The 27,602-nt window shown below is 43.1% G+C and overlaps 1 protein-coding gene across 1 annotated transcript; it reads left to right on the forward strand.

Moving 5' to 3' along the window:
* The first annotated feature begins 242 nt into the window (after positions 1–242).
* On the forward strand, positions 243–27,602 carry CA7 (carbonic anhydrase 7). Its single transcript, XM_077453379.1, has 7 exons — positions 243–378; positions 8,467–8,664; positions 12,238–12,356; positions 14,483–14,578; positions 14,667–14,729; positions 20,576–20,731; positions 24,297–27,602. The coding sequence occupies exons 1-7, from the start codon at positions 339–341 to the stop codon at positions 24,423–24,425; spliced, it is 801 nt and encodes a 266-aa protein (XP_077309505.1). The 5' UTR covers positions 243–338; the 3' UTR covers positions 24,426–27,602.

Genomic DNA, 27,602 nt, shown 5'->3' on the forward strand with positions numbered 1-27,602 from the left:
AATGTTTAATACAATTTGGAATTTTCATTATTTTCTTAATCATCTATGGCCAGCTTTAGGAATAAAGTGAGAGTAAAAAATTCATAGTTGTCCTTTAAATGGTGGATTATGTCTGGTGATTGCTTGTACTGTCCGCCCTTGACAGTAAAGAGGAGAGGTGGGGTGAGAAGAAGTTGGGCAGTTCCTATGTCCCTCCTATAAATCAGCTAAACTGCTCCCCCCCCCTCCCCTGTACACTGTCCCTTTAAGAGTTTGATTGACAACTGGAGTGTGCAGTATAAAAGCTGCAGGTGAGGTGCAGCCAGGACGATACGGGAACTCATCTACAGAGTGTGACAATGACGGGACAGCACTGCTGGGGATACGGCGAGGAGGACGGTAATACTCTGATCATAATAATCTCCTTTTGCACATTCCTCAGTGTATTAGGAGCACACAAGGCTCAACATTCACACTCCATATTCTGCTTTCTTATCATCCTCATCCGTGCTCCACATACCTGCACATCCCAGCACCAGGGTCACCAATGTGCCAGGCACCGCTGCTATCACCGCGTGCCAAGCCCCAACGCCGTTCACTTGGAGAAGGGGGGTACAGCGCAACTGTGGGGAGCAAAAACTGCTCACAAAGTGCTGCTTAGACATTGAAAACAATAATGCAACTAGGGGAAAAGAATCCTCTTATTGGGGTACAGTGCTGGCCAGAGCTACAGAGGAAAAAGACTGGGGGGGGGGGGGCTTGTTTCAGGTGATTGCAAAATGAGCAAATAGGGTGTCCCGGCAATGGGGAAAATGAAAAGAATTCAGGGATGTATCACCAGATTTAAATCACTAGAGGGATCACCAACAGGAGGAAGGAGGTCCTGATTCCTCTATATAGATCAGTGATTCTCAACCAGGGTTCCTCCAAAGGTTTCTAGGGGTTCCTTCAGCATTGGGCAATTTTTGCCTCTCAGGTAAGTTCCCACCGACACCATTGATCTTTTTAGCTATCTGTAAGGAGGTAATTCTTCCCAATGACCACAAGTGTAAGGACCATTCTTCCCACTGACCATCACACTAATGTATCATGAGTTGTAGATTTCTGATTTTTAGCAGGGGTTCCCTCAAGACCAGAGAACTATTTCAAGGGTTCCTCTGTGTTGAAAAGGTTGAGAAAGGCTGATATAGATCTTTATATAACCAGAGGAGTCACCTGATGGAGTTAGGAGGTCCTGATTCCCCTAGATCGTTATATCACTAGAGGGGTCACAAGCAGGAGGAAAGAGATCCTGATTCCCATGTATACAGTAGATCTTTATATCACTAGAGAGATCACCAGCAGGAGGAAGGAGATAACTAAAGTCTTATGTAGATAAATTAGGAGCTCCTTCATTCTTCTGGTGACCTTCTAGTGATGTAAAGAACTATATAAAATCAGGATCTCCTTTCTTCTGTGGACGATCCCTCTATAGATCTTTATATCACTAGAGAGATCACAAGGAGGAGGAAATAGATCTGATTTTTCTGAATAGATCTTTATATCATTAGAGGGATCACCAGCAGGAGGAAGTAGGTCCTGGTTTTTCTATATAGATCTTTATATCATTAGAGGGATCACCAGCAGGATGAAAGAGGTCCTGATTCCTCTATAGATCTTTATATCACTAGAAGGCTTACCAGCAGGGCCAAGAGGGTCCCGATTCCTCTATATAGATCTTTATATCACTAGAGGGATCACCAGCAAGAGGAATGAGATCCTGATTCCTCTATATAGATCTTTATATCACTAGAGGGATCACCAGCAAGAGGAATGAGATCCTGATTCCTCTATATAGATCTTTATATCACTAGAGGGATCACCAGCAAGAGGAATGAGATCCTGATTCCTCTATATAGATCTTTATATCACTAGAGGGATCACCAGCAAGAGGAATTAGATCCTGATTCCTCTATTTAGATCTTTCTATTGCTAGAGGATCACCTGCATGAGGAAGGAGGAGGTAATTCCTCTATATAGATCTTTATATCACCACCATGAGGAAGGAGGTCCTGTTTCCCCTATTTAGATCTTTATGTCACTAGAGGGGTCACTAGCAGGATGAAGGCGATAACTAAAGTCTTATGTAGAGGAATTGGGACCTCCTTCGTTCTGCTGGTGGTTCCTCTACAAAGATCTATATGGAGGAATCAGGACCTCCTTTTTCCTGCGGGGATCCCTCTATAGTTCTTTATAGCACTAGAAGGATAAACGAAAAGGAGGAAGCATGTCCTGATCCCCTTATTTAGATCTTTATTTCACTAAAGGGGTCACCAGCAGGAGGAAAGAGATAGTTAAAGTTTTAAATCAGGACCTCCTTCTTCCTGCTGGTGATCCCTTTAGTTGATATAAAAAAAAATTATATAGAGGAATTAGGACCTTCTAGTGATCTAAAGATCTATATAGAAGAATCAGGAACTGCTTCCTTCTGCTGGTGATCCCTCTAGTGATATAAAGATCTATATAGGAAAATCAGGACCTCCTTCCTCCTTCTGGTGATCCCTCTAGCATCCCATTGATTGGATGAAGCAGTGAAGTCACTACTTCATCACGCAGTCAGCGAGGGGTTAAGTCTCCGGTAGTGGGCAATGGTGCTCACCCCATACATGGATTGCGATGTTCACACAACATTCTGCAGGTTGCAATGTAAACATTGTTTCGGGTTAATAGCTGAGTTTCATGATGTGATAATGAGGGGAAAGGTTAATGTGGATTGTAAACACGTATCCCAATAAAAAGATATTTACAATCCACAAAAAACTCAAATGAAGGTTGTTGTATAAAATCTGAAGGCTTCAACTCACAGAAGATACAATGGGGATAAAGGTGAAGACCTGAGCTGTGTATTGCACAGATAGAGCCGTGGTAGCAGTCTCTTGTAACTTGACATGAATCTCTAGCACTTCCAGTAACATGGCAGCAGTCTCTAACAGTCTCTAGGGGTTTTGTGTAATGTGGGAGCAATCTCTAACAGCTAACTTGCAGGCAGTCTCTTGTAACTTAAAGTGGAGGGCCACCCTGAAAACAAAAAAAATATTAAAAATGACAAAAAAAAAAAAAAAAAAAAAATGAGAATTTTTTTTTTTTTTTACTTACCAGAAATGCCTGTTGCTAGGCACTTTCTCCTAATCTTCCTCTTCCTCCTCCGCGGAGATCTTCTGTCTTCTGTCTTCGTCGCGGCGTGAATTTCTAACACTTTTCTATAACATGGCAGAAGTCTCTATCTGTCTATAAGATTTCATGTAATGTGGCAACAGTTTCTAACAAGCTCTTGTAACTTGGAGGGAGTCTCTTGTAACTTGACATGAGTCTCCAGCAGTTTTATGTTATATAGCAGCAGTCTCTAGCAGTCTTCTACCTTGACATGAGTCTCTAACAATTTCATGTACTGTAACATTGCAGCCATCTCTAACAGTCTATTGTAAATTGACATAAGTCTCTAGAGATTTCATGTAAGGTGTAGCAATTTCATGTCACATGACAGCAGTCTCTAATAGTATCTTGTAACATGTTAGCTGTCTCTAACAGGCTCCTATAACTTGGCAGTCATTTTTTATCAGTCTCTTGTCACACGGCAGACATCTCTAGCAGTCTCCTGTTAGATGGCAGTAATTTCTAGCAGTCTCTTTTGACATGACAGCAATCTTTCAAAGTCTCCTGTAGCATAGCAAGCAGTCTCCAGCAGTCTCCTGTAATATGGCAGCTGTCTCTAACATTCTCCTGTAACATGTCAGTAGCCTCAGCCGTCTTCTATAACAATCAAACAATCTCTAGCAGTTAACATGACAGCAATCTCTAGACTTCTCTTGTAACATGGCAGTAGCCTTTAATAGTCTCCTTTAACACAACAGTGGTCTTTTTTTTTTTTTTTTTTAAAGGTATAATTTTTATTGTTTACATACATTGCATATGTAGCATTATTGGAGCAAACTGCGCTCAAATACAACAGTGGTCTTTAGCCTTCTTTTGTAACATTTGTAACTTCTAACAGTTTGTCATAATGCAACAGTTTCTTGTTTTTTCTGCGACATGATAGAAACCTCTAGCAGTCTCCTGTAACAAGTCATTGGTCTCTAGCAGTCATCTGTGACATGATAGCAGATTCTAATTTCTAAATCTCCTTAAATATGCCAGCAGTCTCTAGCCTTCTCTTATAACACGGTAGTAGCTTTCAACGGTCTCCTGTAACACAGTGGCAGTTTCCAGTAGTCTTCTTTGACTCACTAAGAGCCTCTAACAGCCTCCTGTAACAAGGCTCTAGTGTTCTGTGACATGGTAGCAGCCTCTAATAGTCACCACCAGCAGTCTCTAGCCTTCTCTTGTATCATTGCAAAAGTCGCCTGTCATAAGGCAGCAGTTTCTAGTGGTCTTCTCTGACATAGTAGCAGCCTCCAACAGTCTCCTGTAACAAGGCAGTAGTCTCTGGTAGTAGTGGCAGGAATATTTCTCATTGATAAATACAGGTTGTGGGGATACAGTGGATTTCTATAGGACCTGATTGCATATTATTTATATTGATTTATTTTATGATACAGGGGGGGGGGGGGGGGTACGTATTGTCTCCTTAAACACTTTCCTATCCTCCTTCATTGGATGACCCCAAAAGAGATCCCTTTACACCATGACATCTGATCTGCGGAGCTCAGGAAATGAGACTTTCCTCTGCTCCTCTCCTCACCTCTGGGCAGAGGATGATATTACGTCCTCAGTGAACAACCACCGCGATTCTCTAATACAGAGACGCAGAACGCAAATTTCACCTGTAGAGACGTGAGACGATAACAGCGGAAAATAGGAAGTTATGTGCCATAAAATTTATAACTCAGACTCATGCAAACCTATAACCCTATAATAAACCTACTGAAGATCAGTTTATCTCCTTCCATGAGCGCCTCATCCCAATATCTAATGTCAGTGCAACATTTGCATTACCCAAGGCGCAGTTTGGAGAGCATTATTTGTCTATTCCCTATACCCCCCCCCCCAAAAAAAAAAAAAAGATATATATATATATAATGAGACAAAAAGCACCATGCACATTGTCCTAATTTATTGCTGCCATTAACTGTATTTTATTATTATATTGCTATTTTTATTATTATTAATATATTATATTGTTCTTATTATTTTGTTGTTTGTTATTATTATTTTATTATTATTTTGTTATCGTTGCTATTATTATATTTTTTATTATTATTATTATTATTATTATTATTAATAAGATTTTGATTATATTTTATTGCTTTGACTCCTTGGAGCTAATTACAGGTGCATGGCTGCATTTTACACCTTAAAGCGGAGCTCCAGCCTCTCCCCACCCAACAAAAATACCGTAGCTGCTAACTTTTACTATTAGGACACTTACCTGTCCAGGCATCCCAAGGTGTCCTCACCCAAGCTGATTCTTGGGTAAGGGAAACCGGCAGTGAAAAATTATATAGGATATCTGCGCTAAAACATATAAATTACAAATGAGCAGCCGCTTAAGCAAAAATAGCTCAATATTGTGAAAACACAAAAAGAAATCAATATAATGAGATGAAACTTAATAGGTGAAAAAAACATGTATAAAGAAATCACACTAAATATGTAAATAAGTGTCCATAAGAGCCCGTTCACAAGGGCTAAAAAGAAAAAAATATATGTGAAACAAGAAAATCCAAAGGAAACAAATCATCCACGATTCACTTGCTCCACCAGTGTCCCCGCAATCACAATTCGTAGTGCTTCCACCATCAGTTGACACCAAGTATTAAAGCCTCTTACCGGATTCTGTGGACCATCATATAGTATGGTCAAATGCGCGTGTTACATCTCCTTATGAAGGGAAACTCCAAAGCACCGAACGTGATCCAGTCAGGATTGGTTCATCAGCAGGATGAAAAATAAAAAATAAAAAGCATATTCGCCCATAGTGTAACCCATACAAAAACATTTATTCAAAACGTAACAAGTAAAACTTGCAAAGGGAATCACAATAAGCAAATCCTTGGGCAATATGTTTAAAAAACGTGCATATAGCAGCAAAAACAGATACAGTTGCTCTCCCAAAAAGCAGCAGGCTGTGTGGCTGCACCGAATTCAACAAGCGTGCGTGATTACGTCATCTCTTTGACGAAACTAGTTGGGCGTGGCTACGACGTTTCGTCATCACGCACGCTTGCTGACTGGTGGTTAAAATTCTTGTTTCACATATATTTTTCCTTTTTATCCCTTGTGAATGGGTTCTTATGGACACTTATTTACATATCTGGTGTGATTTCTTCATACGTGTTTTTTCACCTAATAAGTTTGATGTCATTATCTTGATTTCTTTTTGTGTTTTCACAATATTGAGTTAAATTTTTTTAGCGCTGCTTCATAGATTTATTTATTTATCACAAACACAGCGGCAAACTCAACAGGAAGCAGGAAGTGGAGCGGGTACCTGTCAAAACCAGGTACCCCTCCCCCCTACAAGGTGCCAAATGTGGCACCGAATGGGGGGGAGGAGGCAGACAAGCAGGGCTTCCTTTTTTGGGTGGACCTCCGCTTTAACATAATGGGGAAGATTTACTAAAACTGGAAAGTGCAAAAATCTGGTGCAGCTCTGCATAGAAACCAATCAGCATCAAAGTCGCATTACAAATCGTTCCCCATATGTACGCCTTAGGCCCCTTTCACACTACCGCGACTTCAAAGTCTTTTTCGATTTTACCGCAGTTTATGCGGCTGTGATTTTGCCGTGATTTCAGGGAATAGCTGTGTCAACTTGTGTCAACTCGCATCAAAGTCAGACCAAAGTAGTGCAGGGACAACTTTGAAGTCGGTGCGACTTGAAGTCGCACAGATATGAATAGTAATCATTGGGAATCATGGGGTACAACTTGTCATTCGACTTTACAGTCTCAAGTCAAAGGACAAGCCGCACAAGTGTGAAAGGGGCCTAAAATTCGCAGCGACTACAAAGTAAATCATGCGCTACTTTGGTCTGACTTTCATGCAACTTGAGGGCCATAGACTTCAATGTTAAACCTCAAAAGTTGCATGAAAGTCGTACCTGAATGTTATACAATGCAACAGTTGTCCATTATCATTGATCAAAGTCAAAGTCATATCCAAGTTGCACCCATCCATAGTTGCATCAAAGTTGCAGTCCTACAAGTGTGAATGGAGCCTAATTAAACAAGCTGAGGTTGGAAGCTGATTGGCTACCGTGTACAGCTGCACCAGATTCTGAGTGCTCCAGTTTTAGTAAATCAACCCCAATGTTTCCCTTTGTTTCTACCTTAAGCTCCGGTTCACATATACAGTATGAGGTGCGGGAAACGCAGCAAATCCTGAGCATTTCCCGCATCACCTTGAAATCGCACTCCATCCATGCGATCTGCCACCACTGTCAATGTTAAATTAATGATACTCCAAAACAGGTCGCAAAATGGAGTGCAATTGCAAGACTCAGATCGCATGGATGTGAACACCCATAAGATCTCATTCCTGTGCAGGTAAAAAAAGATGCCTGCACCTTTCTCACGCGCTGCGGTGCAAATTAAGCCCATACGAAATTAATTGGCTCAAATTGCACTGCAAATAATCACATGCGATTTGAATAGGAATGCGGTGCGATTCCTGTTCGTGAGGTGTGAACCCAGGCAGATATGAGACACAAATAATGCAAAGCTGTAATCATTAATACATCAGTTTGTAACTTTTATATACAAGCAATGTAAGCCCTGATTCACACTGAATTCGGCTTTAAAATCATGCAACTTCACTTGAAATTGCATGATTTCAAAGCCACATGTCAGTGCGCCTTCAGGCTGACATCTGTGCGACTTTATGCACACATGTCTATGCAAGTCACTCCTGAAATCGCCAAAAGTAGTGCAGGAACAACGTTTTCAAACCTGTTCTGTACCATGAAGTCGGCATTGCACTGATTTGAACAGTTCTATTGCTGACAATAGGGTGCGACCTGTCATGCGGTTTGACCTGTCATAGGAGTGAGTATCTGAATTTGAGCTGGTGTCAGCCTCCTGCAGTCCCTGTACAGCAGAGCTCTGACTGGGAGAGGGAGAAGCAGTACAAGGAGCCAATCAGTTTATGTGCTGACAAGAAGGATGCTGATAGGAGGATAGAGCAGAGTGACTGACACCCATCCATCAAAGTATTTTTGTATTTGCATAACTCCTCCCAAGAGCCAGCCCACTGCCTACAACAAGCACAACTGAGGCAGGGTGCTGTGATGTTTTCAGGACCCTGTCGGTGACTCAGACTGACTGCCTGCATTGGATAGAGAAGCACAGAGACCCAGTGATGACATCACTTCAGTGACCAATCAGGTTGAGTTCAGACATTAGTCAGGAGGCAGAGCTGGGACCGTCTAGAGAAGTAACTGATAGCAGCTATAATACTGGTGCCTTTGTAGAGTGGATTTGTTACTAACTGTGTACCTTCCCCCATCTCCAGGTCCCTCTGAGTGGCACCGCTACTTCCCCATCGCCCAGGGAAACCGCCAGTCCCCCATCAATATCGTTGCCAATCAGGCCGTCTTCAATCCCAGCTTAAAGCCTCTGGTGGTGTCCTATGACCAGTCCACGTCCATCAGCCTCTCCAACAATGGTCACTCTGTAATGGTGGAGTTCGATGACAATGATGACAAGACAGGTGAGAGAGCAGGACCGCTAATTGTAAGGCCACCTCATATCATGACATCAGAGGTGCCAATCACCTTCATGGACACAGATGGAAAGTTTTCACAAGACCCTCACATTTCGGGGCTCAGCACTCCCCTTCATCAGGGCTAACAGATGAAGACAACTTAAAATATTATGTTTAATATAAATCATGAAACTATTTCTGGTTATTTATAATATTTTATTATCTGTCTCTTTTAGCCCTGATGAAGAGAGCTTTGAGCTTGAGAATGTGTCGCCTTTCACTTTTGACATCTTATCATAAAAAATAACCTTTTACTGGGATTTGTGGTGTACTCATCCTGTTACATGTTTTGGATTTTTACTGCTGTCCCAAATTGCCTCACTTCCTCTGGTCAGACACGCCCCCTCTCTTCCCCAGTATTACACGTCTCAGTGAGGACCCCTGTGATTAGAGTTGTCTGTTATTTATTATGCCAACATAGAGCACAGGAAGGGAGAGCAGGAAGTGCAGGAAGTCCTGTTGGCACCAGAGTCTGATCATACTGCCCAGTGCACTCTCTGGTCAGACCTGCTCCCCCTCTCTCTGGTCAAACACACACCCTTTCAGGTCAGACACGCCCCTCTCTTCCCCAGCATTACACGTCTCAGTGAGGACCCCTGTGATTAGGGTTGTCTGTTATTTATTATGCCAACATAGAGCACAGGAAGGGAGAGCAGGAAGTGCAGGAAGTCCTGTCGGCACCAGAGTCTGATCATACTGCCCAGTGCACTCTCTGGTCAGACCTGCTCCCCCTCTCTCTGGTCAAACACACACCCTTTCGGGTCAGACACGCCCCTCTCTTCCCCAGCATTACACGTCTCAGTGAGGACCCTCCTGATTAGAGGTGCGTCTGTTACTTGTGAGCCAACACAGAGCACAGGAGGGGAGAGCAGGAAGTGCAGGAAGTCCTATAGGCACCAGAGTCTGATCATACTGCCCAGTGCACTCTGTAACCTAACAGGCCTGTTCAAACACTCCCATCTCTGGTTAGACCTGCCCCTCCTCTGTGGTCAGACACACCCCCTTTCGGGTCAGACATGCTCCCTCTCTTTAATGGCATTACACGTCTCATGTGAGGACCCTCGTGATTAGAGGTGAGTCTGTTACTTGTGAGCCAACATAGAGCACAGGAGGGGAGAGCAGGAAGTCTAATAGGGAACCAGAGTCCCGGAACCTAACAGACCTGGTCAGACACTCCCCTCTCTGGTGACACCCACCGATCCCTATGGTTAGACACTTCCCTCTCTATTCAGACCCACCCCCTTCTCTCTGGTCAGACACCCCCCCCTCTGTGTTCAGACTTGCTCCCTCTCCCCCAGCAGTACACATCTTAATGAGGACCTTTGTGATTAGGAGTGTGTATGCTGCTTGTTATTTATTTATTACAGGTACTTATATAGCACCATCAATTTACGCAGCGCTTTACATATCTGCCCTCAAGGAGCTTACAATCTAAGGTTCCTAGCTTGCCTTCCTACATACGCATATTAGTGAAGGGGTTTTAGAGTACTCCAGGTACATGACAGACCACCCAAGGGTTAATATTGCTGACCACCGAAGACCCCTGGTACTTGGGGACACTTCCAAATGAACACAAGATACACAAAGTAAGTTCAAAGAAAATGCCTGACTTTATTAGGTGTGTTACAGCTTATATATGGTTCAACATACCAATAGAAAGAAGGGTGGGGGGAGTGGTTAGTAAACTATGTATTTGTATAGAAATATATAGTTATATGGTTATACAAGTCATCATGAATTAACACGGGTCAACAGGTCATCTGGTTATGAGTCATAAGTCATGCATCCTGTCCCAGACAAACCAACCCACAATGATATATATAGAGAGAGTACAGTGCTTGTGCACACATCTTTCTAAGCATTCTGTTATAGTTGCAAATTTAAGGTATCTTGTATTCTGAAATAGCAGAGCATATTAAAGCGGTCCTCCACCCAATTGGAAGTTCTGCTCACCTGATCCCTCCCCCCCTCCGGTGCCACAATCGGCAACTTTCAGGGGGGGGCGGTGCAGTTACCTGGATAATCCAGGTATCTGCACCCACTTCCGGGACAAGACCCCTGCAGACCGCCGCAGATGCCCCGCCCCCGTTGTGTTCTGGGAAACACACAGTTCCCAGGACACAGCGGGGACCAGCAGAGACGCGCAGCGCGACTCGCGCATGCACAGTAGGGAACCGGGCAGTGAAGCCGCAATGCTTCACTTCCCGATTCCCTGACAGAGGACGAGCGTTCGCTCCTCATCTGCTGCCGACATCGCTGGACCCTGGGACAGGTAAGTGTGATTTTATTAAAAGTCAACAGCTGCAATATTTGTAGCTGCTGGCTTTTAATATTTTTTTTAAAGGTGCAGAACCACTTTAAAGCCTATCAGTCACAATGGTTTGGGCATATTACCACAATTAGGACCAGTTTAGAAAGAATCCAATTAACCTGCCAGCATGTCTATAGTGTGCTATGCCAACATAGAGCACAGGAGGGGAGAGCATTTCCAAGCATCAAGGCATTTTATGACAGATCCAAGTGACAGTCAGTTAATTATCAGATGAAATCAATGAGCCTCCGACACACCGAGCTCCCCTGCAAATTTTTTTTGCCCCAATGTATTATTATGCCATGCCTCGGTGCGTGGCGGTAACACTCCCATTAATGTAGAGATGTAAATTGGCCCCAAAATGATAACTGTGGTAAACTTTAGTTAAATCATTACTGATAGATTGTTTCGCCTTCGTTATTCCAGAATTTGGCCAGTGTCTATATGGTAAGCGTTGGCCTCGTGTGATGCCCCTGTGAATTTTCACTTTTTTCCATAGAATATCGCACGGTATGAGCTCTGTTATCTCATGCACCCGGAGACGCCGTCTCCATCCACAGCGAAACGCCATCGCCAAATCCTGAGTCACTTTATCCAGAGATCGCCAAGACTGATAACATTCACAGCGGAGCCCATTATTTACCCAACGGGTGGATAAACCATTAAGACAGAGCTGAACAAGACTTTATTCATTTGTATTTTCTGATTGGAGGAAGATAATCACTGCCTGGGACCAGTCACCAATCAGATGTCACAGAGCCATAACAGCAATAGAAATCATATGTCCAATCACACTGCTATTTCAGTAATGGGTGGATCCAGTGCTGCCCTCTGTCTCGGCTCTCCATAGACTGCATCCTCGACCTTCCATCCTGGTTATTGGGAGGGATTTACCAAAACTGGAGAGTGCAAAATCTGGTGCAGCTCTGCAGAGAAGCCAATCAGCTTCCAGGTTTTATTGCAAAAGCTTTATTGAATAAGTTGATAGTTAGAAGCCAATTGGCTACCATTCACAGCTGCACCAGATTCTGAGTGCACCACAAAATCCCCCTGTTGTGTTACTCTATCATTGCAAAGGGAAACCAATGAGTCAAGCACACATATCTGGCCACAATGTTACATTAATAAACCTCCTCTTTAGCTTTTATATATATATATATAATAATTTGCAACTTTAAATTTTTTTGTTTTTTTTTTTGGTCATGCAGTGCTCAGCGGAGGACCCCTTAATGACTCGTATAGGCTGAAGCAGTTCCATTTCCACTGGGGCACCCAGCGCCATGAGGGATCTGAACATACGGTGGATGGGAAGTCTTTCCCTTGTGAGGTGAGGGACAGGCGAAAATTGTGACTCCTACCAAGGACAATGCTAGGCACTGATGGAAGCGGGAGGGGATGGCTGTGATTGGCTAAAGAATTTGTAATAAACACTACAAAAAAAAAAATGCTTCTCTCTTAGTACATACATACCAACTGTTTCAGATTAACTGGGACAGTCCCACATCTTGGCCCTCTGTCCCTCTAGTGTCCAGGGATCACACAGCATCAAACCTATAGGAGATACTGCACATGCTCAGTAAAGTGCACTAATTGCAAGGAGCGGTGCCATGAGTGGGTGGTCCCTGCATATTTAGAGGAGAATCTGGACAGGACTAACCTATAACGTATAAGTAATGGGCAGTCCTAGCATATTTAGAAGTGGGGTCAAGGCAGGACCAACCTGGAAAGTGGGCGTGATTTGGGTATGCCTACCAGAAAAGTGGGGATATTGAACGAGGACCATAGGTGGGTTAACAGTGTCTTGAAATCAGGAATATAAAATACGTAAGTATGTTAGTTGCGAAAAAAAAATCAGTAAAGGGATTGGCTAGATCAGTGGTTCTCAATCCTGTCCTCAAGTACCCCCAACGGGCCATGTTTTCAGGTTTTCCTGTATCTTGCACATGTGCTTTAAATCGGAGTCAATGGCTTGGTATTTTGGGCATCTATTTTATCTAAGAGAAATTCCCAAAACATGGCCTGTTGGGGATACTTGAGGACAGGGTTGAGAACCACGAGGCTAGAAGAATAGGTTGAGTCATTTTGGATAAACGGATTTTGCCACAAAATTCAAAATGCTGCCTTTGGTGAATTTTTTACCAAACCGGCTTCTAATTTTGCCAAATTTTCTGCTTAGGCTTGGGGAAAAAAATACACCTTTAAGAAAACCTGTTGCATGGATGCCAACTGTCCCAGATTTTTAGTCTCTGTTGGCTCTGAGGTAAGGAGGAGGCAGAGCTCAGTGTTCTGCAGGGGCGGGAGCCTGTGAGAAGCACTTCATGGTTTGGTTGGGACAGAATAGAGGCATAGATGCCAAATGTCCCAGACTTGTTGGGAGAGTCCCACAATCTCTGATCTCAATCCCAATGATGCTGTGTCTCAGGCCATGTCCCGGGATCACAGTGCCACCCTTATGTGAGGTACAGTACTGCACATGTGCAGTAACTCGATAAGGTATTTATATAGTAATCAAGGGCTGTGAGTGGGTGGTCCCACACAATTAGAGGCAGGGTTTAGGTGGGCCTTTCCAGTAAGTAGGTGGGGTCTGAGTTGGTTCGTATGGGAGGACTTGAGGTGGGCTGTGAGCAGGACTAACTCGGCCCTGGGGACCAAGATTGAAATGTTGGTACGTATGAAGTTGCTTTGTGAATAGTTCATTTCTTATTGCTTGTTTATTGATATTTTATTCTTGTGTCCACCAAAAAATAAAATATTTAAAACGACAGAACATGGGAAAAACCTCCAGGAGTCATTTGCAGCCCACCGGCTCTCTAACTTACCTCCTCCTCCAAATCCCTCTAATTTCTCAATTGACTCCATTGACTTTGGCCAAAATGGTGACTTTTTTGGTTACTTTTCACTCATTCCCAATTGGAAACAAAGTCAAAGTTCAATAATATGTCAGTCCAACATTCTATGTACCTGATATGTGCCTACTGTACCATGTACTTGTATGAGAAAGTCTCCTGTTCTCTTTGTATTGCCTCCTTTGTGTGAAATCCTTGGTGTTCCTGCCAGTCCCTCAGTGTTCCTATTAAAAAAAACTGACCACACTAGGCATGAAAGCACAGCAAGGTCAGCTTTTTGGCTCTGCTAAGAACTCAGCCTACTTGTGCTGACATGCCCCCCTGCACAGATATTCACTGGAAAGATCAGTGTACTGCTGTTTCTCATCCCCCCAGATCTCTGAACTCCTTAAGCAGCTGAGAACAGAGGGAATGTGATCGCTTTTTTTTTTTAAAGGGGGAGAATCTGTATTTTAAGTTTATACACGTGTTTTGCCTTTCATTTCTATTTTAAACTGAATGGGCTGTTTTACAAAGTGAGGGTTTACTTACTACTTTAAGCTGTCGTCTGATTGGACGGGACTCTGACGCACATCAAACTGACCTGGTTTGATCCTCTCACCCGCAGCTCCACCTGGTTCACTGGAACGCAAAATCGTACCCCACTTTCGCAGAAGCAGCCGCTGCGTCCGACGGCTTAGTTGTCATCGGGGTCTTCCTGGAAGTGAGTATTTCCGTCCAATCACAGGACACACGGGCAGATAACTTCTGTTAAACGCTGAGATCTAATACAGAACTTCTCTTGTTTTCAGATAGGGGAGGAGCACCCGAGCCTGAACCGGCTCACCGACGCGCTCTACATGGTGAGATTTAAGGTGAGTGGTGGTTTTTGGTCCTTTAAAATGGAACTGGCAGCAAGTGGTAACAAGTGCTTCATATGATTCTCAACCAGGTGTTGTATTGGAAGCCATTTTCTGCTGAGATAGACTCAATCAGCACCATGGTGTATGTTTTTTACCAGTCTGAGCCGACATGTAGCTTTGCATTATAAAGCTGGATTCACACCTATGGCATTTTTAGTGCTTTTTGCATTTTGCAGATTTGCACTACAGCCCATTTACCATGATTTCCTATGGAACACGTTCTGTAGAGCAAATCTGCAAAATGCAAAAAGCACAAAAAATGGCATAGGTGTGAATCCAGCCTAAGAAAGGAACAGGAAAGTGCAATGTGCCCCACCCCCATCAGCATGTAATGACACTAATTAACCACTTGCCTACTGGACACTTATACCCCCTTCCTGACCAGGCCAATTTTCAGCTTTCAGTGCACACACACACACACACACACACACACACACAACACTGTACCCATATGAAATTGTTGTCCTTTTTTCATCACAAATAGAGCTTTCTTTTGTTTTGGACCACCTCTGGGTTTTTTATTTTTTGTGCTATAAATAAAAAAAGACCGAAAATTTTGTAAAAAAATTATAATTTATTTCTTTGTTTCTGTTATAAAATTTAGCAAATTAGTAACTTTTCTTTATAAATTTTGGCCAAAATTTATATTGCTACATTTCTTTGGTAAAAATAACCCAAAAAGGTGTATATTATTTGGTCGGTGTGAAAGTTATAGAGTCTTAATGCTATGGTGCCAATCATTGAAAATTGATCACACCTGATGTACTGAAGGCCTATTTCTTGAGACACTAACAAGTCAGGACAGGGCAAATACCCCCCCTCCCCCCGACTCCTTTTTAGAAAGTAGACATTCCAAGGTATTTAGTAAGAGGCATGGTGAGTTTTTGAAGTTGTATATTTTCCCCACAATTCTTGGGAAAATTATGTTTTTTCACAAAATTGGCAGGTTAATAGGCTATTTTTCTCACATGGCATATGCATACTTGTAACTACACCCCAAAATATATTCTGCTATTCCTCCTGAGTATAGTGATACCACATGTGTGAGACACACAGCCTGGCCACATACAGAGCCCAACATGCAGGGAGCGCCATTGGGTTTTCTAGAGACATAAATTACACATATCATTTCTTGACTACCTATTACACTTTTGAAGGTCCTGGAGCACCAGGACAATGGAAATGCACACAAAATGACCCCATTTTGGAAAGCAAACACCCCAACGTATATTCTATGAGGCATAATGAGGTATTTTAACATGTTATTTTTTTCCACAAGTTTTTGGAAAACGTGGAAAGAAAATGAAAACACATTTTTTAATGCATTTTTTTTTTTACACATTTTTATGGCACTGACAGGCATTGATGAGGATACACTGATAGGGTGGCACTGATGAGCACTCACTGATGGGCACTGATGAGCACTAATAGGGCACTGCAGTGGCACTTATGAGCACAGTAGTGACACTGTTGAGCCTATGATGGCCTCTCAGAACTAGCCGACCGCCCTGTAGCCATCATTCAGCTACAGCGTGGTCGGCAAGTGGTTAATTACATATCTTATTTTAGATCCAGTGATATATGGATCTCTGAGCTTCTCTATGAATTGCAAAACAGATCATGGCTGGTGGGAGGGGCTGCCAGGGTTCTGTACATAGTTTCCAGAAGACATCACAGCCCTCTGCCTTAGTACTCCTCTCAAGAGCCCTCAGTCCTGAATGGGTGGGTGTCAGTCTGGAGGAGTATTCTGAAGCAGACCACCCTAAGGTAATACCCTCCATGATTGAAAGAACTGAAATCCAATGAATGAAAAGGGCGGGCCAGGGACAGTCATGCTTTGAAGGAAAGTGCCAGGTGATGCTGGATGTCCACCAGCCAGGAAATGAGGCGGGCTCTATTTGACTTGCTGCAGCTTCTAACGTACATTGTGAGAAGCTCACAGTGTGCGGTGAAATCAGAGTAAGCCATTTCAGTCCAGGAAAGGAGCCGTTACAACTGTGCAAGACCGAAGGGAAGGCCGGAGGTCAGATTTAAAGGTCTAAAAAATAAAAAAAACTTTATAAAGACATTGGATTCAGGAGCAGGCAGGTCAGATGGGCAGTGGGTGGATGATGGCCGCCGGTACACCTGGCTGTGGGTTGTCACACCGTCATATCTCAGCAGGAAAGGTAAACCTTCTAATCTCAGCTGGGTCAGTGATATTTACACTGGGAGCCACTGGTGATAGCAGCATTGAGTCACTATACATTAAATCCGCCTATTGTAAACCTTCCATCACTTCCAGCCTTCCAGGTTCAGCTGTAGGCGGAGCTGATATGTGAGCCATGTTCTCTATACTGCTCTGTGTATGGAAACATATAGAAGAGAATTCACAATATTCCTCCCATTGGATGTTTCTGTCCCGGCTCTGATTTCATCCCCCCACCTGAACAATCGGGTGATGTCAGGGTCTTTGTGCGCGCTGCATTGTGCGCTGTATGGATGGTATTTGCGATAAATGGGAGTTTTTGTTCTGATAGTTTGCTAACATTACAGAGAATTGTTTTCTGCACGGAAAATCCATTCTTTGTCATCTTCTGTGAAAGACATTGTGTGAGTGGAGGAACACAACTCCCATACATCTCAAGTGACACATATAGAGGGATACAATGGGGGGGGGGCATAGGAAAAAGGAGCGGGATTTATATTCAATGTATACATTGTTCTCTGTATTGTTATCAGCCGAGTGTGACAGCTCTGCTAGGGTAGGAATGGTCATAAGGGGGCTGAGGGACAGGCAAAAGAGGCACCTGTCTTGGGTGCTTCAGCAGGACAGGGGAGCAAAAAGTGCAGCAACTGCAACTTGCTCACAGGGAGCACACTATGGCCTTTTTGTCTTGTGTGCTAAAGGACTTTGTCCTGGCACTAATGGGCACAACAGGTGTATAGACCCAAGAACTCAGCACAGGGATTGTGGGAACCCCCTCATAATGGGCACAGCAGGTATACAGACACGATAACTCAGCACAGGGATGGTGGGAATGTGGGAACCCCTTATAATGGACACAAAAGGTGTACAGAGCTGGGAACTCAGCACAGAGATGGTGAGAACCCCTCATAATGGCCACATCAGGTGTACAGAGTCTGGAACTCAGCACAGGGATGGTTGTAACCCCTCATAATGGCCACATCAGGTGTACAGAGTCGGGAACTCAGTCCAGGGAGGGTGAGAACCCCTCATAATGGGCACAGCAGGTGTACAAACCCAGGAACTTAGTCCAGGGATGGTGGGAGCCCCACATAATGGGCACAGCGATTGTACAGACCTAGGAACTTAGTGCCCTTCCAGCCCCTCCCATCAGTGATGACATCACAGTGTTTAAAAAAAAGGTTTATTTATTCATTTAATTAGTATGTTGATGAAGATGGGGGGGGGCCACAGAAGCAAAAACATAAGCAGATTAGTCATCTTTCACCTTGTTGAGCGATACAGAAGACATTTCCTTGTATTATTGATGGAACTCTTATCAGCTGCTACTGTGATGATAACAGCCTAATTGCCAGGACCTTGCACTGATTGCAGGTTAATTGAGGTCATCATAGATTTTTTTTTCTTTTGAAGATGTGGGTGGACTCATTGCAGCAGAGGTCTGTGAGAAATACTCACTGTTTACCTTTAAGGGGAACCCCGTTCCAATGAAATCATATCATCAATAGCTGAGATTTATTTCTTAAATGTATTCAAATATAAAGGCAGCAGAAAGGGAAGGGAGGACTATTCTGTGTGTATGGGAATCCCAGTTCTCTAACAGTCAGGAACATGCTAGAATCTGTGTTTCCACTCCTCCTGCTTAGCACATCATAGCCAAAAAGTTTTGATCCAAGGGAAAAAAAAAGTTATTTTCAAAAAAGTGCAAAGTGATGTCCTCTATTTCAGATGTTGTATCAGTTCCAGGACATAGCGACGGGGGTGGGGCACAGACGTAGGGGAGAGATTTACTAAAACCAGGGCATACAGAATCTGATGCATATAGATTTTATTGTCAAAGCTTTATTGAACAAGCTGAAGTTAGAAGACAATTGGCTACCAATGCCCAGCTACACCGGATTCTGTGAGCTCCACTTTTAGTAAATGACCCCCCCCCCCCCCTCCACCATGATGGTACTATAGGGTATATAAAGTGGACCTTTCAATAACTTTTCAAGTCCGCATGAAAGTCTTGTAGAAAGTTCGAGGAATCTCCTTGACAGTACTAAAACATTCAAGAGGTTCTATCCTTCTGGGATCCTAGCTGTGGCCTTAGGGCCACATGTGACTCTTTGATACTGATGGTTTGGTCCTCAGGCACCAGCAGTTAGTGGTCCGTTTTCCTTGCCTAGGTTCTTACTTAGGAAGAATGGAGGAAAATACTGTACTGAACTGGTTTCTACTGGCTGAATGATTTGCCGTACTTCTTCTAAATGTTTTTTTTTTCTGTTTTGCCCGTTTTTTTTTTTTTTTTTTCTCTCTTACCTATTATAATGAATCTTATGGTTCTATTAATTATTTAAGGCAATGGTCATCAACCCTGTCCTCAGGGCCCACGAACAGGCCAGGTTTTCAAGATAACTGAAATACATCACAGGTGATATCATTTGCTGCTCAGTGATTGCAGAATTATAGTCTGCATCTCCCCAAGGTATATAAATATATAAAGCCTGGCCTGTTACGCCTGATTCACACCTATGCATTTTTAGTGCTTTTTGCATTTTGCAGATTTTCACTACAGTCCATTTAACATGGTTTCCTATGGAACACATTCTGTAGAGCAAATCTGCAAAATGCAAAAAGCACTAAAAATGCCATAGGTGTGAATCCAGCCTTAGTGGGCCTTGGGGACAGGGTTGATGACCACTGATTTAAGGGAAGCAGTAGGGGGCGCCAGCTTATAAAGGAACTATAATGATCTCTAGCAGGTTTCTTGTAATGTCCCCAGTATCTTGCACCATGCCCACAGCCTCTGTCCAGTTTGTGTAGCATTGCCTAAACTATACTTACCAACATATTAGTCCCTATCCCTGGGACACTGTCACCCCTGCCCATAGTCTATGCTTGACATGGACACTTGAAACCCACCTAATTGCAGCCACACTCTCCTTCAGATAATACTCTTTTTTAAACTTACTGCACATTCTGAAATATGGTTGCTCAAATACGGGTGATACTGTGATCCCTGGACACAGCCCAGGACACATCACTGGGACAGAGGTCTGAGATGCAAGATTGTCCCAACAAACCTAGAACAGTTGGCATGTACAGTATCATACCTCTCAACTTTTTGAGATGGGAATGAGGGACACCTATCAGCAAAAGTATGTCGGCATAGGATACACTCCCTGCCATGCTCCCTTAAAGGAGAATTGTACAAAAAACAAGATTGTTTAAACCCACAAGTCCTTTTTTTTTTTACCACTACTATTCCTTTATATTGGCTTTTGGAATTTACAAATGCAGCAATTTAGAAATCAGATGAAAGGTTTAGCTCTGGAAAACACTTTTTGACAGCTAAAAAGTGCATTTTATATACAACTATATAGATCAGACCAAAATGAGGGACAAATGAGGAGCAATGAGAGACAGATGAGGAGGAATGAGGGACAGAGGGACATTGCTCCAAATCAGGGACAGTCCCTTGAAATTAGGGACAGTTGGGAGCTATGCTGTATGTATACACTGAACATTATCTACACACTTTTGGTGAGGCCCCCACAGTAGATAAGTTGACCACCACTGTTCTACATTTGGATGTGGTTCCATTTAACATTTAGTTCTCTTGCAGGGGACCAAAGCACAGTTCGACAACTTCAACCCCAAGTGCCTCCTGCCACAGAGCCTGGACTACTGGAACTACCCCGGCTCCCTGACCACCCCGCCGCTTAACGAGAGCGTGAACTGGATTGTTCTTAAAGAGCCCATCAGTGTATCAGAAAAACAGGTGAGAGTGACCAAGCCTTTCCATGACTGGCCACCACAGAGGGACGATGGTAATGGGCAGATGTTTATAGAGCTAATTGTTTCCAGCAGTGGGATTGTGAGAGAGAGAGAGGGGGCAGTCATTGTGGTTCAGCAACTTTATCCTCCTGCAGGATTGTAATGTGACTGCATAGGAGCAGTTCCAGTCTCGGGAGATTATGGGAGAGAATGGAGACACTGTGATGGAAGCTGCAGGGTTGCCAAGACTTTGACTTCAGACCTACTGCAGACCTACAGATTGAGGGCCCACTCAACCCACTTAGCAGCATCCCACTCATGGCCATAGGCAACAACTGGAGACAGATTTGCCTCCCCCCCCACACTCTTGCCTATGACAGGGCTATTGGATCATTGGTCAGGTAGGACTCCCAACTGCCCAGCTACAGGAGAACCACAACACTGACAAATATGGAGACTGTAATGGCTCATAAAAGGGCCAAATCAAGGGACCCCTACCTGTATGATTCTGTTGCAATGGAATACAATCTACTTTCATGGCAAACATATACAACTTCCAAAACTTTATATACATTCATTTTATCCAAAGCGCTGTTTCTAAATGACTGTAAAGTCAGACAGCTCTGGGCCCCTTAGTGATCATATGGTGTATTATGGCTTGATTACACCCTTGGGTTCAAATCATCCACAGGTGGCTCTTCCATACTCTACTGTAAAAATAGGACTGGAATCTGAAGGCACCAGAGATGACAGTTGGGTTATTGGGCATTGGGGACCCCCCCCCCCAGTGCTGTGCTGCTTCCCCCAGTTGTAATTATAAAAATTCTGCTCCTGAACCCTTCTGCACCCTCCCTTCTCAGCTGTGAGAAGATTAAACTTTGTACCAGATTGTGATTTGATGATTGAATTAATGTGCAATGGTTTGTTTACCTTCAGATTGAGGAGGTGATGAGGTGAAGGGAACAAAAGATTATCTGAGCGTACTGTGTAAATGGTGTGCTGGGCACTGCCGTGTACAGTATGGGCGGTGGTGGTGGGGGAGGGCTGGAGATTATTTAGTGGGAGTGAAAGTTATAGATACTGGAAATACACTTAATGGGAACGTTCCATGACAGCACCACCATGACACCTTCCACACTTAACAAGTTAGAAGAGGGGGTGGAGTTCAGAAGGCCCCGGGGGGCTACACCTCCACAATGTCATTTGGAGAAAAAGGCACGCCTAGAAAAAAAATTATTGATAAGCGTAGATCTCAATTTTCCCATTCATACTCCACAACTGGGATCTAACCTGGCCTGGAAATGTAGCTCCTCCTATATATGAATCTTTTGAAGTAATGGAAGCTTGCTTACCTACTGAAAGAACAAATCTCCCCTGTATAGATGAGAAGCTAGACTAGACTAGAGGAACATAATTCACACACAGAATTGTAACCTTTACAAGGAATACACACTATGATCTTCTGCACCCAATTTCTGGTCTTCATATGGACAGAAGACATTGAAAACTTAACAATAAGAAGTCACCATCTTGATAAGAAGACGGGAAAATTCAAGGAAAGTTTCCTCCAGACCATGTCAGGAATTTTAGCTAATGAAAGTTTATGAAAAGCTTTTCAAAATGTACCCAAATATTCTCCATTGTTTGTGTGGTCTCAAGGTCTTGGTTTTAGTAAAATTTGCATACAAGGTCACCAGTTTTTCGTTGACTTCAAGCTTTGAACATACAGTGCCTTGCAAAAGTGTTCACCCCCCTTGGCATTTTTCGTGTTTTGTTGCCTCAAAACCTGGAATTAACATGGATTGTTTGAGGATTTGCATCATTAAATTTACAGAACATGCCCACAACTTTTTTTTTTATTGTGAAGCAAACAACAAATAACAGAAAAAGTCAATGTGCATAACTATTCACCCCCCTAAAGTCCATACTTTGTAGAGCCACCTTTTGCGGCTATCATAGCTCCAAGTCGCTTTGGATAAGTCTCTATGAGTTGCCATATTTTACCACTGGGATTTTTGCCCATTCCTCCTTACAAAACCGCTCCAGCTCCTTCAAGTTGGATGGTTTGCGTTTGTGAACTGTAATCTTTAAGTCTGACCACAGATTTTCTATTGGATTGAGGTTTGGGCTTTGAGTAGACCTTTCCAACACATTTACATGTTTCCCCTTAAACCACTCAAGTGTTGTTTTAGCAGTGCGTTTGGGGTCATTGTCCTGCTGGAAGGTGAACCTCCGTCCTAGCCTCAAATTACACACAGAGTGGTGTACAGGTATACCCCACTTTTAAGTACAAGATGGGGTTTATTTACTAAAGCTGGAAAGTGCAAAATCAGACTCACTTCTGCATAGAAACCAATGAGCTTCCAGGTTTTATTACCAAAGCTTAATTGAACAAGCTGGGGTTAGAAGCTGATTGGTTTCTATGCAGAAGTGAGTCTGATTTTGCACTTTCCAGCTTTAGTAAATAAACCCCATTGTGTACTTAAAAGTGGGGTACGCCTGTACAGGTTTTGCGCAAGAATATTCCAGTATTTAGCACCATCCATCTTTCCCTCAACTCTGACCAGTTTGCCAGTCCCGACTGCTGAAAAACATCCCCACAGCATGATGATGCCACCACCATGTTTCACAGTGGGGATGGTGTTCTTTGGGTGATGTGATGTGTTGGGTTTGCGTCAGACATAGCGTTTTCTTTGATGGCCAAAAAAGTTTTTGTTATATTTACTGGTGCTGCATAATTTCATAATATTATAATGTATTAGTCTGGGCCCCTTAGTTAGTTATCAGGATGGTCTGAATAGTATTGAGGGAAGCAGTAGGTGGAGACAGGTGGGTGAAGAAGTCGAAGGTTGCCTCAGCTTTAAGTTTAAGGAAACTATAGAAGCCATTGGATCAGTATTGAAGCCAGATGCCTAGAATTGTCAAGGAATGACAGACCACATATTGCAGTCAAGCAGCTAAACAGCCATAGTACATACAGGCATACCCCACTTTTAAGTACACAATGGGGTTTATTTACTACAGCTGGAAAGTGCAAAATCAGGCTCACTTCTGCATAGAAACCAATGAGCTTCCAGGTTTTATTAGCAAAGCTTAATTTTACAAGCTGGGGTTAGAAGCTCATTGGTTTCTATGCAGAAGTGAGCCTGACTTTGCACTTTCCAGCTTTAGTAAATAAACCCCAATGTGTACTTAAAAGTGGGGTATGCCTGTATAGTGTATGGAAGCATTTTATTCTTTTCTGTTCAGTCGGTCTTGTGATTCACGCATTCCTGCCACAACGTATAGGCAGCAAGATGGCATCACTATTCAACAACTGCAGCTCCATGTTTCATGCCCAGTTCATTGGAGTATGAAAGACATCCTGCTGAGCATCTACCTGTTTCCTGCCCTTAATATGCCCCCTTCCTGCCCCCATAGACATAGACATAAAAATCAGAAATGGATCTCCTACAGAGGGCCTAACCCCTTCAAGACTCCATCCAAAACTGCAGAATGTTTTGGATGAAGTTCAACTTTTACAGAAAATGTGATTTATTTTAAAAAAGGTCTATCCTTTATTTTGGCAGATGGAACGATTTCGGAAAACACTGCTTTTTAGCGCAGAGGAGGAACAAGAACGAATCCACATGGTGAACAATTTCCGCCCACCTCAGCCGCTGAACGGCAGGAAAGTGCAGGCGTCCTTCAAGTGCTGACATCACAGAGAACGTTCACAAGCAGGACAGACCAAAGTCACCATTGTGCCGGGGGCCCCAGGGGCCACAACCTGCCTTAGGGCCTGTGCCGAGGGGCTACCAGCTTGTGTCAATGGCATCAGTTTGATAATCTCTGAGACCATTCAGAATTCATTGACAGGTAGAGTTGACCTCCTTCTGACCTGCTGCAAACAGGACTTGCACTTTTATAGACTGACATTGACACAAGCCCCTCGACACAGGCCATTTGTCTATTGTTCTATGCATGAATGTGTGATTGCTGATCTCCTGCCCCACTCACATTTCTTCCCAAAGTATCTCAGCCAATTTGCAGCAGACAGGATATTTATTCAAGACGATCAAAATTTAACCAATTTGCTTGATTCTCAAAGAACTGTCTTTAACTTTAAAACTGCTACCTTTACCTCCTTTGGTGAGATTTACCCTTTACTACCTGTGTGTGTCACCAGGACAGGAAGTGAGGTGAATCAGCCTGACGGGGTCACCCACAGAACTAAGACAAAATTGTCTATAGTTGGGTTTTAAAGTTAAACTCGTATTTTTTTAAATGGGTCAAGCCTGGGGCTTGATGCCTGCTGGGTCTCTATTACAGTCTATGAAATGTACTTACATGATATCCAAGGTTGGTGCCGTGAGTTGGACCCTCTTGTTTCCCTTTTTGAATTACATCCCAATATATTCCCATAAAACATCCACTAGGGGGCCTCTAAAAACACAGTACTTGTGCTGCAGTGTTCATTTTGGCTGCAAACTTCGATTTGGTTTTAGTTTTAGTCTTAAGACTAAAATGCCATTTTAGTTTTAGTCCCATTTATTCTTCTGCAATTGTTTTAGTTTTAGTCGTCTAAAATCGAATAGGTGTAATTAAATTGTAATGCATTGGTTAACATTTCTCTACAATTTCCAAACTCATTATATACTACTGGAGTGAAAAATCTAATATGTTATTATTTATGGTATTGAGGTATACACATGCATTACAGACCAGTGTTAATTTTGAAGTCAAATTTCAATTTAGTTTTAGGGCCGGTTCACACTGCAGGCGCGGCGAGGCGTCTCCGACTTGCCTCGCCGCGACCTGCGGCGACCTCAGCGGCGACTTGCAGATGACTTCTGTATAGAAGTCAATGCAAGTCGCCCCCGAAGTCGCCCAGAAGTAGTACAGGAACCTTTTTTCTGAGTCGGAGCGACTCGAGTCGCTCCTCTCAGAACGGTTCCATTGTACAGAACGGGGGCGACTTGCGGGAGCGAGGCGAGGCGAGTCGTGTCGCCTCGCATCGCCCGCTGTGTGAACCGGCCCTGAGTCTTAGTCTTTTGACTAAAATGGCATTTTAGTTTTAGTCCCATTTTAGTCATCTCAGTTGAAAATAGTATTCATTTAGTTGACTAAAATGTTTTAGTTGTTTTAATCAACAAAATTAACACTGTTTGTACTGATAGGATAGTGACAGCACCCTCTAGTGGTTGCTTCATAGGAATATGTGCAAATGCACTTTAAATCAGAGGGGCAGGTGTGCCAGCCCTCAATGTCATATGTGTGTGGCGGAGGAAATCTCCTCACTAGGGTCATGTTTAACAGTAAGGACCTGAAAAGGGATCAAACCCTCCTCTACTCTGTGCAAAAAATAAGTATATGATTGGAGTTCTTCTTTAACTTATTTATTACAGTGCCCCCTTTTATTAAAAAAATTGAAAATTGTAGGTAATCTCATAATGAGTGCTGCACGGTTCTCAAACCCTGACAGGATGAGGGGTGTACAACCTGCATTACCGCCCAATGCACCACAGATTATATGAGGGGTGTACAACCTGCATTACCACCCAATAAACCACAGACTAGATGAGGGGTGTACACTCTGCATTACCACCCAATAAACCACAGATTATATGAGGGGTGTACAACCTGCATTACCACCCAATGCGCCACAGACTAGATGAGGGGTGTACACCCTGCATTAGCACCCAATAAACCACAGACTGGATGAGGGGTGTACAACCTGCACCACCACCACCCAACATGCTCATCCCATCCCATCCTACCCAACCCAAATCCTCTTTCATCTTCCCACCAGCAGCACAGACAGTCCTTGTTGCAGACACACAGATCACTGTCACAATTACTGTTTTTAATGCCTATACAGCATGTTAATATTATATTTATATATAGGGATGATATAGCTAGAACCAGATTTATATGTTTCTTTGATCTACGAGGGATATTTGGTGTGATACAATGATTTCTGCTAATTCTGACTTTAAAAAAGACACTTAAAGGGTAAACTTCAGTCAGTGAGTAAACTCCACCTTGGAAAGGCACATAAGGGTGGATTCCGCCTGCCTGGGAATCTGGTTTTCTTCTCAGAAGTGCTGCAGTTTTCACAGACCAGCCTGCGGTGTACAGCCCTCTGCATTCCTGGGATTCTGGGAACACCTAATCTGGAGACTACAGGCAAGGGATTCCCAACTCCGCCCCTTATATATACTGGCAATAGCCTGCAGATCCACCCAGTCTGACACTGGCAATGTGATTTCTACAGGTGGTGTTTGTGCTGAAATAAGAAACTGGAAAAGAAAACTCCAGCAATTTCATTGAAATGGATTTGGTTTTAGAGGATAGATTGCAGCAAAACTGATCCCATCTCCTTGTGGCCAATTTACTTTTCGAGTTATGGTTGGCGTTAAAGCTCCTCAGATGGAGCAACGCATGTCATGGGACTCCAATCATCCTTTACATCCAACATCCGGGGAGCTCTCAGTAACTGAACGTTCCCCTTTGGGTGATCATGTATATATACCCTTCACAAACCTTCAGCATCATATAATATTATATATCATGATTATGGGAAGGAGCACATTTATAAAGCAGAAAGTCAGACATTCACTCGACATTCTCTGCAGGTGAATCTTCCAGGTCCATGTGTGTTATATGACTGTGATTGATTCTTCACCGGAGAATGTTTGGGGAATGTCACATTCACTGCATTATAAATGTACCCCATGTCTGGAGTTACCCTTTAAGTTTTGCTTTCTTTTGATACATTGTAATTTTTCAATCACTGACAATTGCCAGCTGTACCTGATTGATTCGCTCGTAGCTTCCTTTAATCTGTCGCCAATGTGTTTATGCAGCAAATAAACTGTGTTTTTATATTTAAA

This window comes from Lithobates pipiens, unplaced genomic scaffold (genome assembly GCF_037356315.1).
Source record: "Lithobates pipiens isolate NorthernLeopardFrog02 unplaced genomic scaffold, aLitPip1_a1.2 Scaffold_10, whole genome shotgun sequence".
Taxonomy (NCBI): Eukaryota; Metazoa; Chordata; class Amphibia; order Anura; family Ranidae; genus Lithobates; species Lithobates pipiens.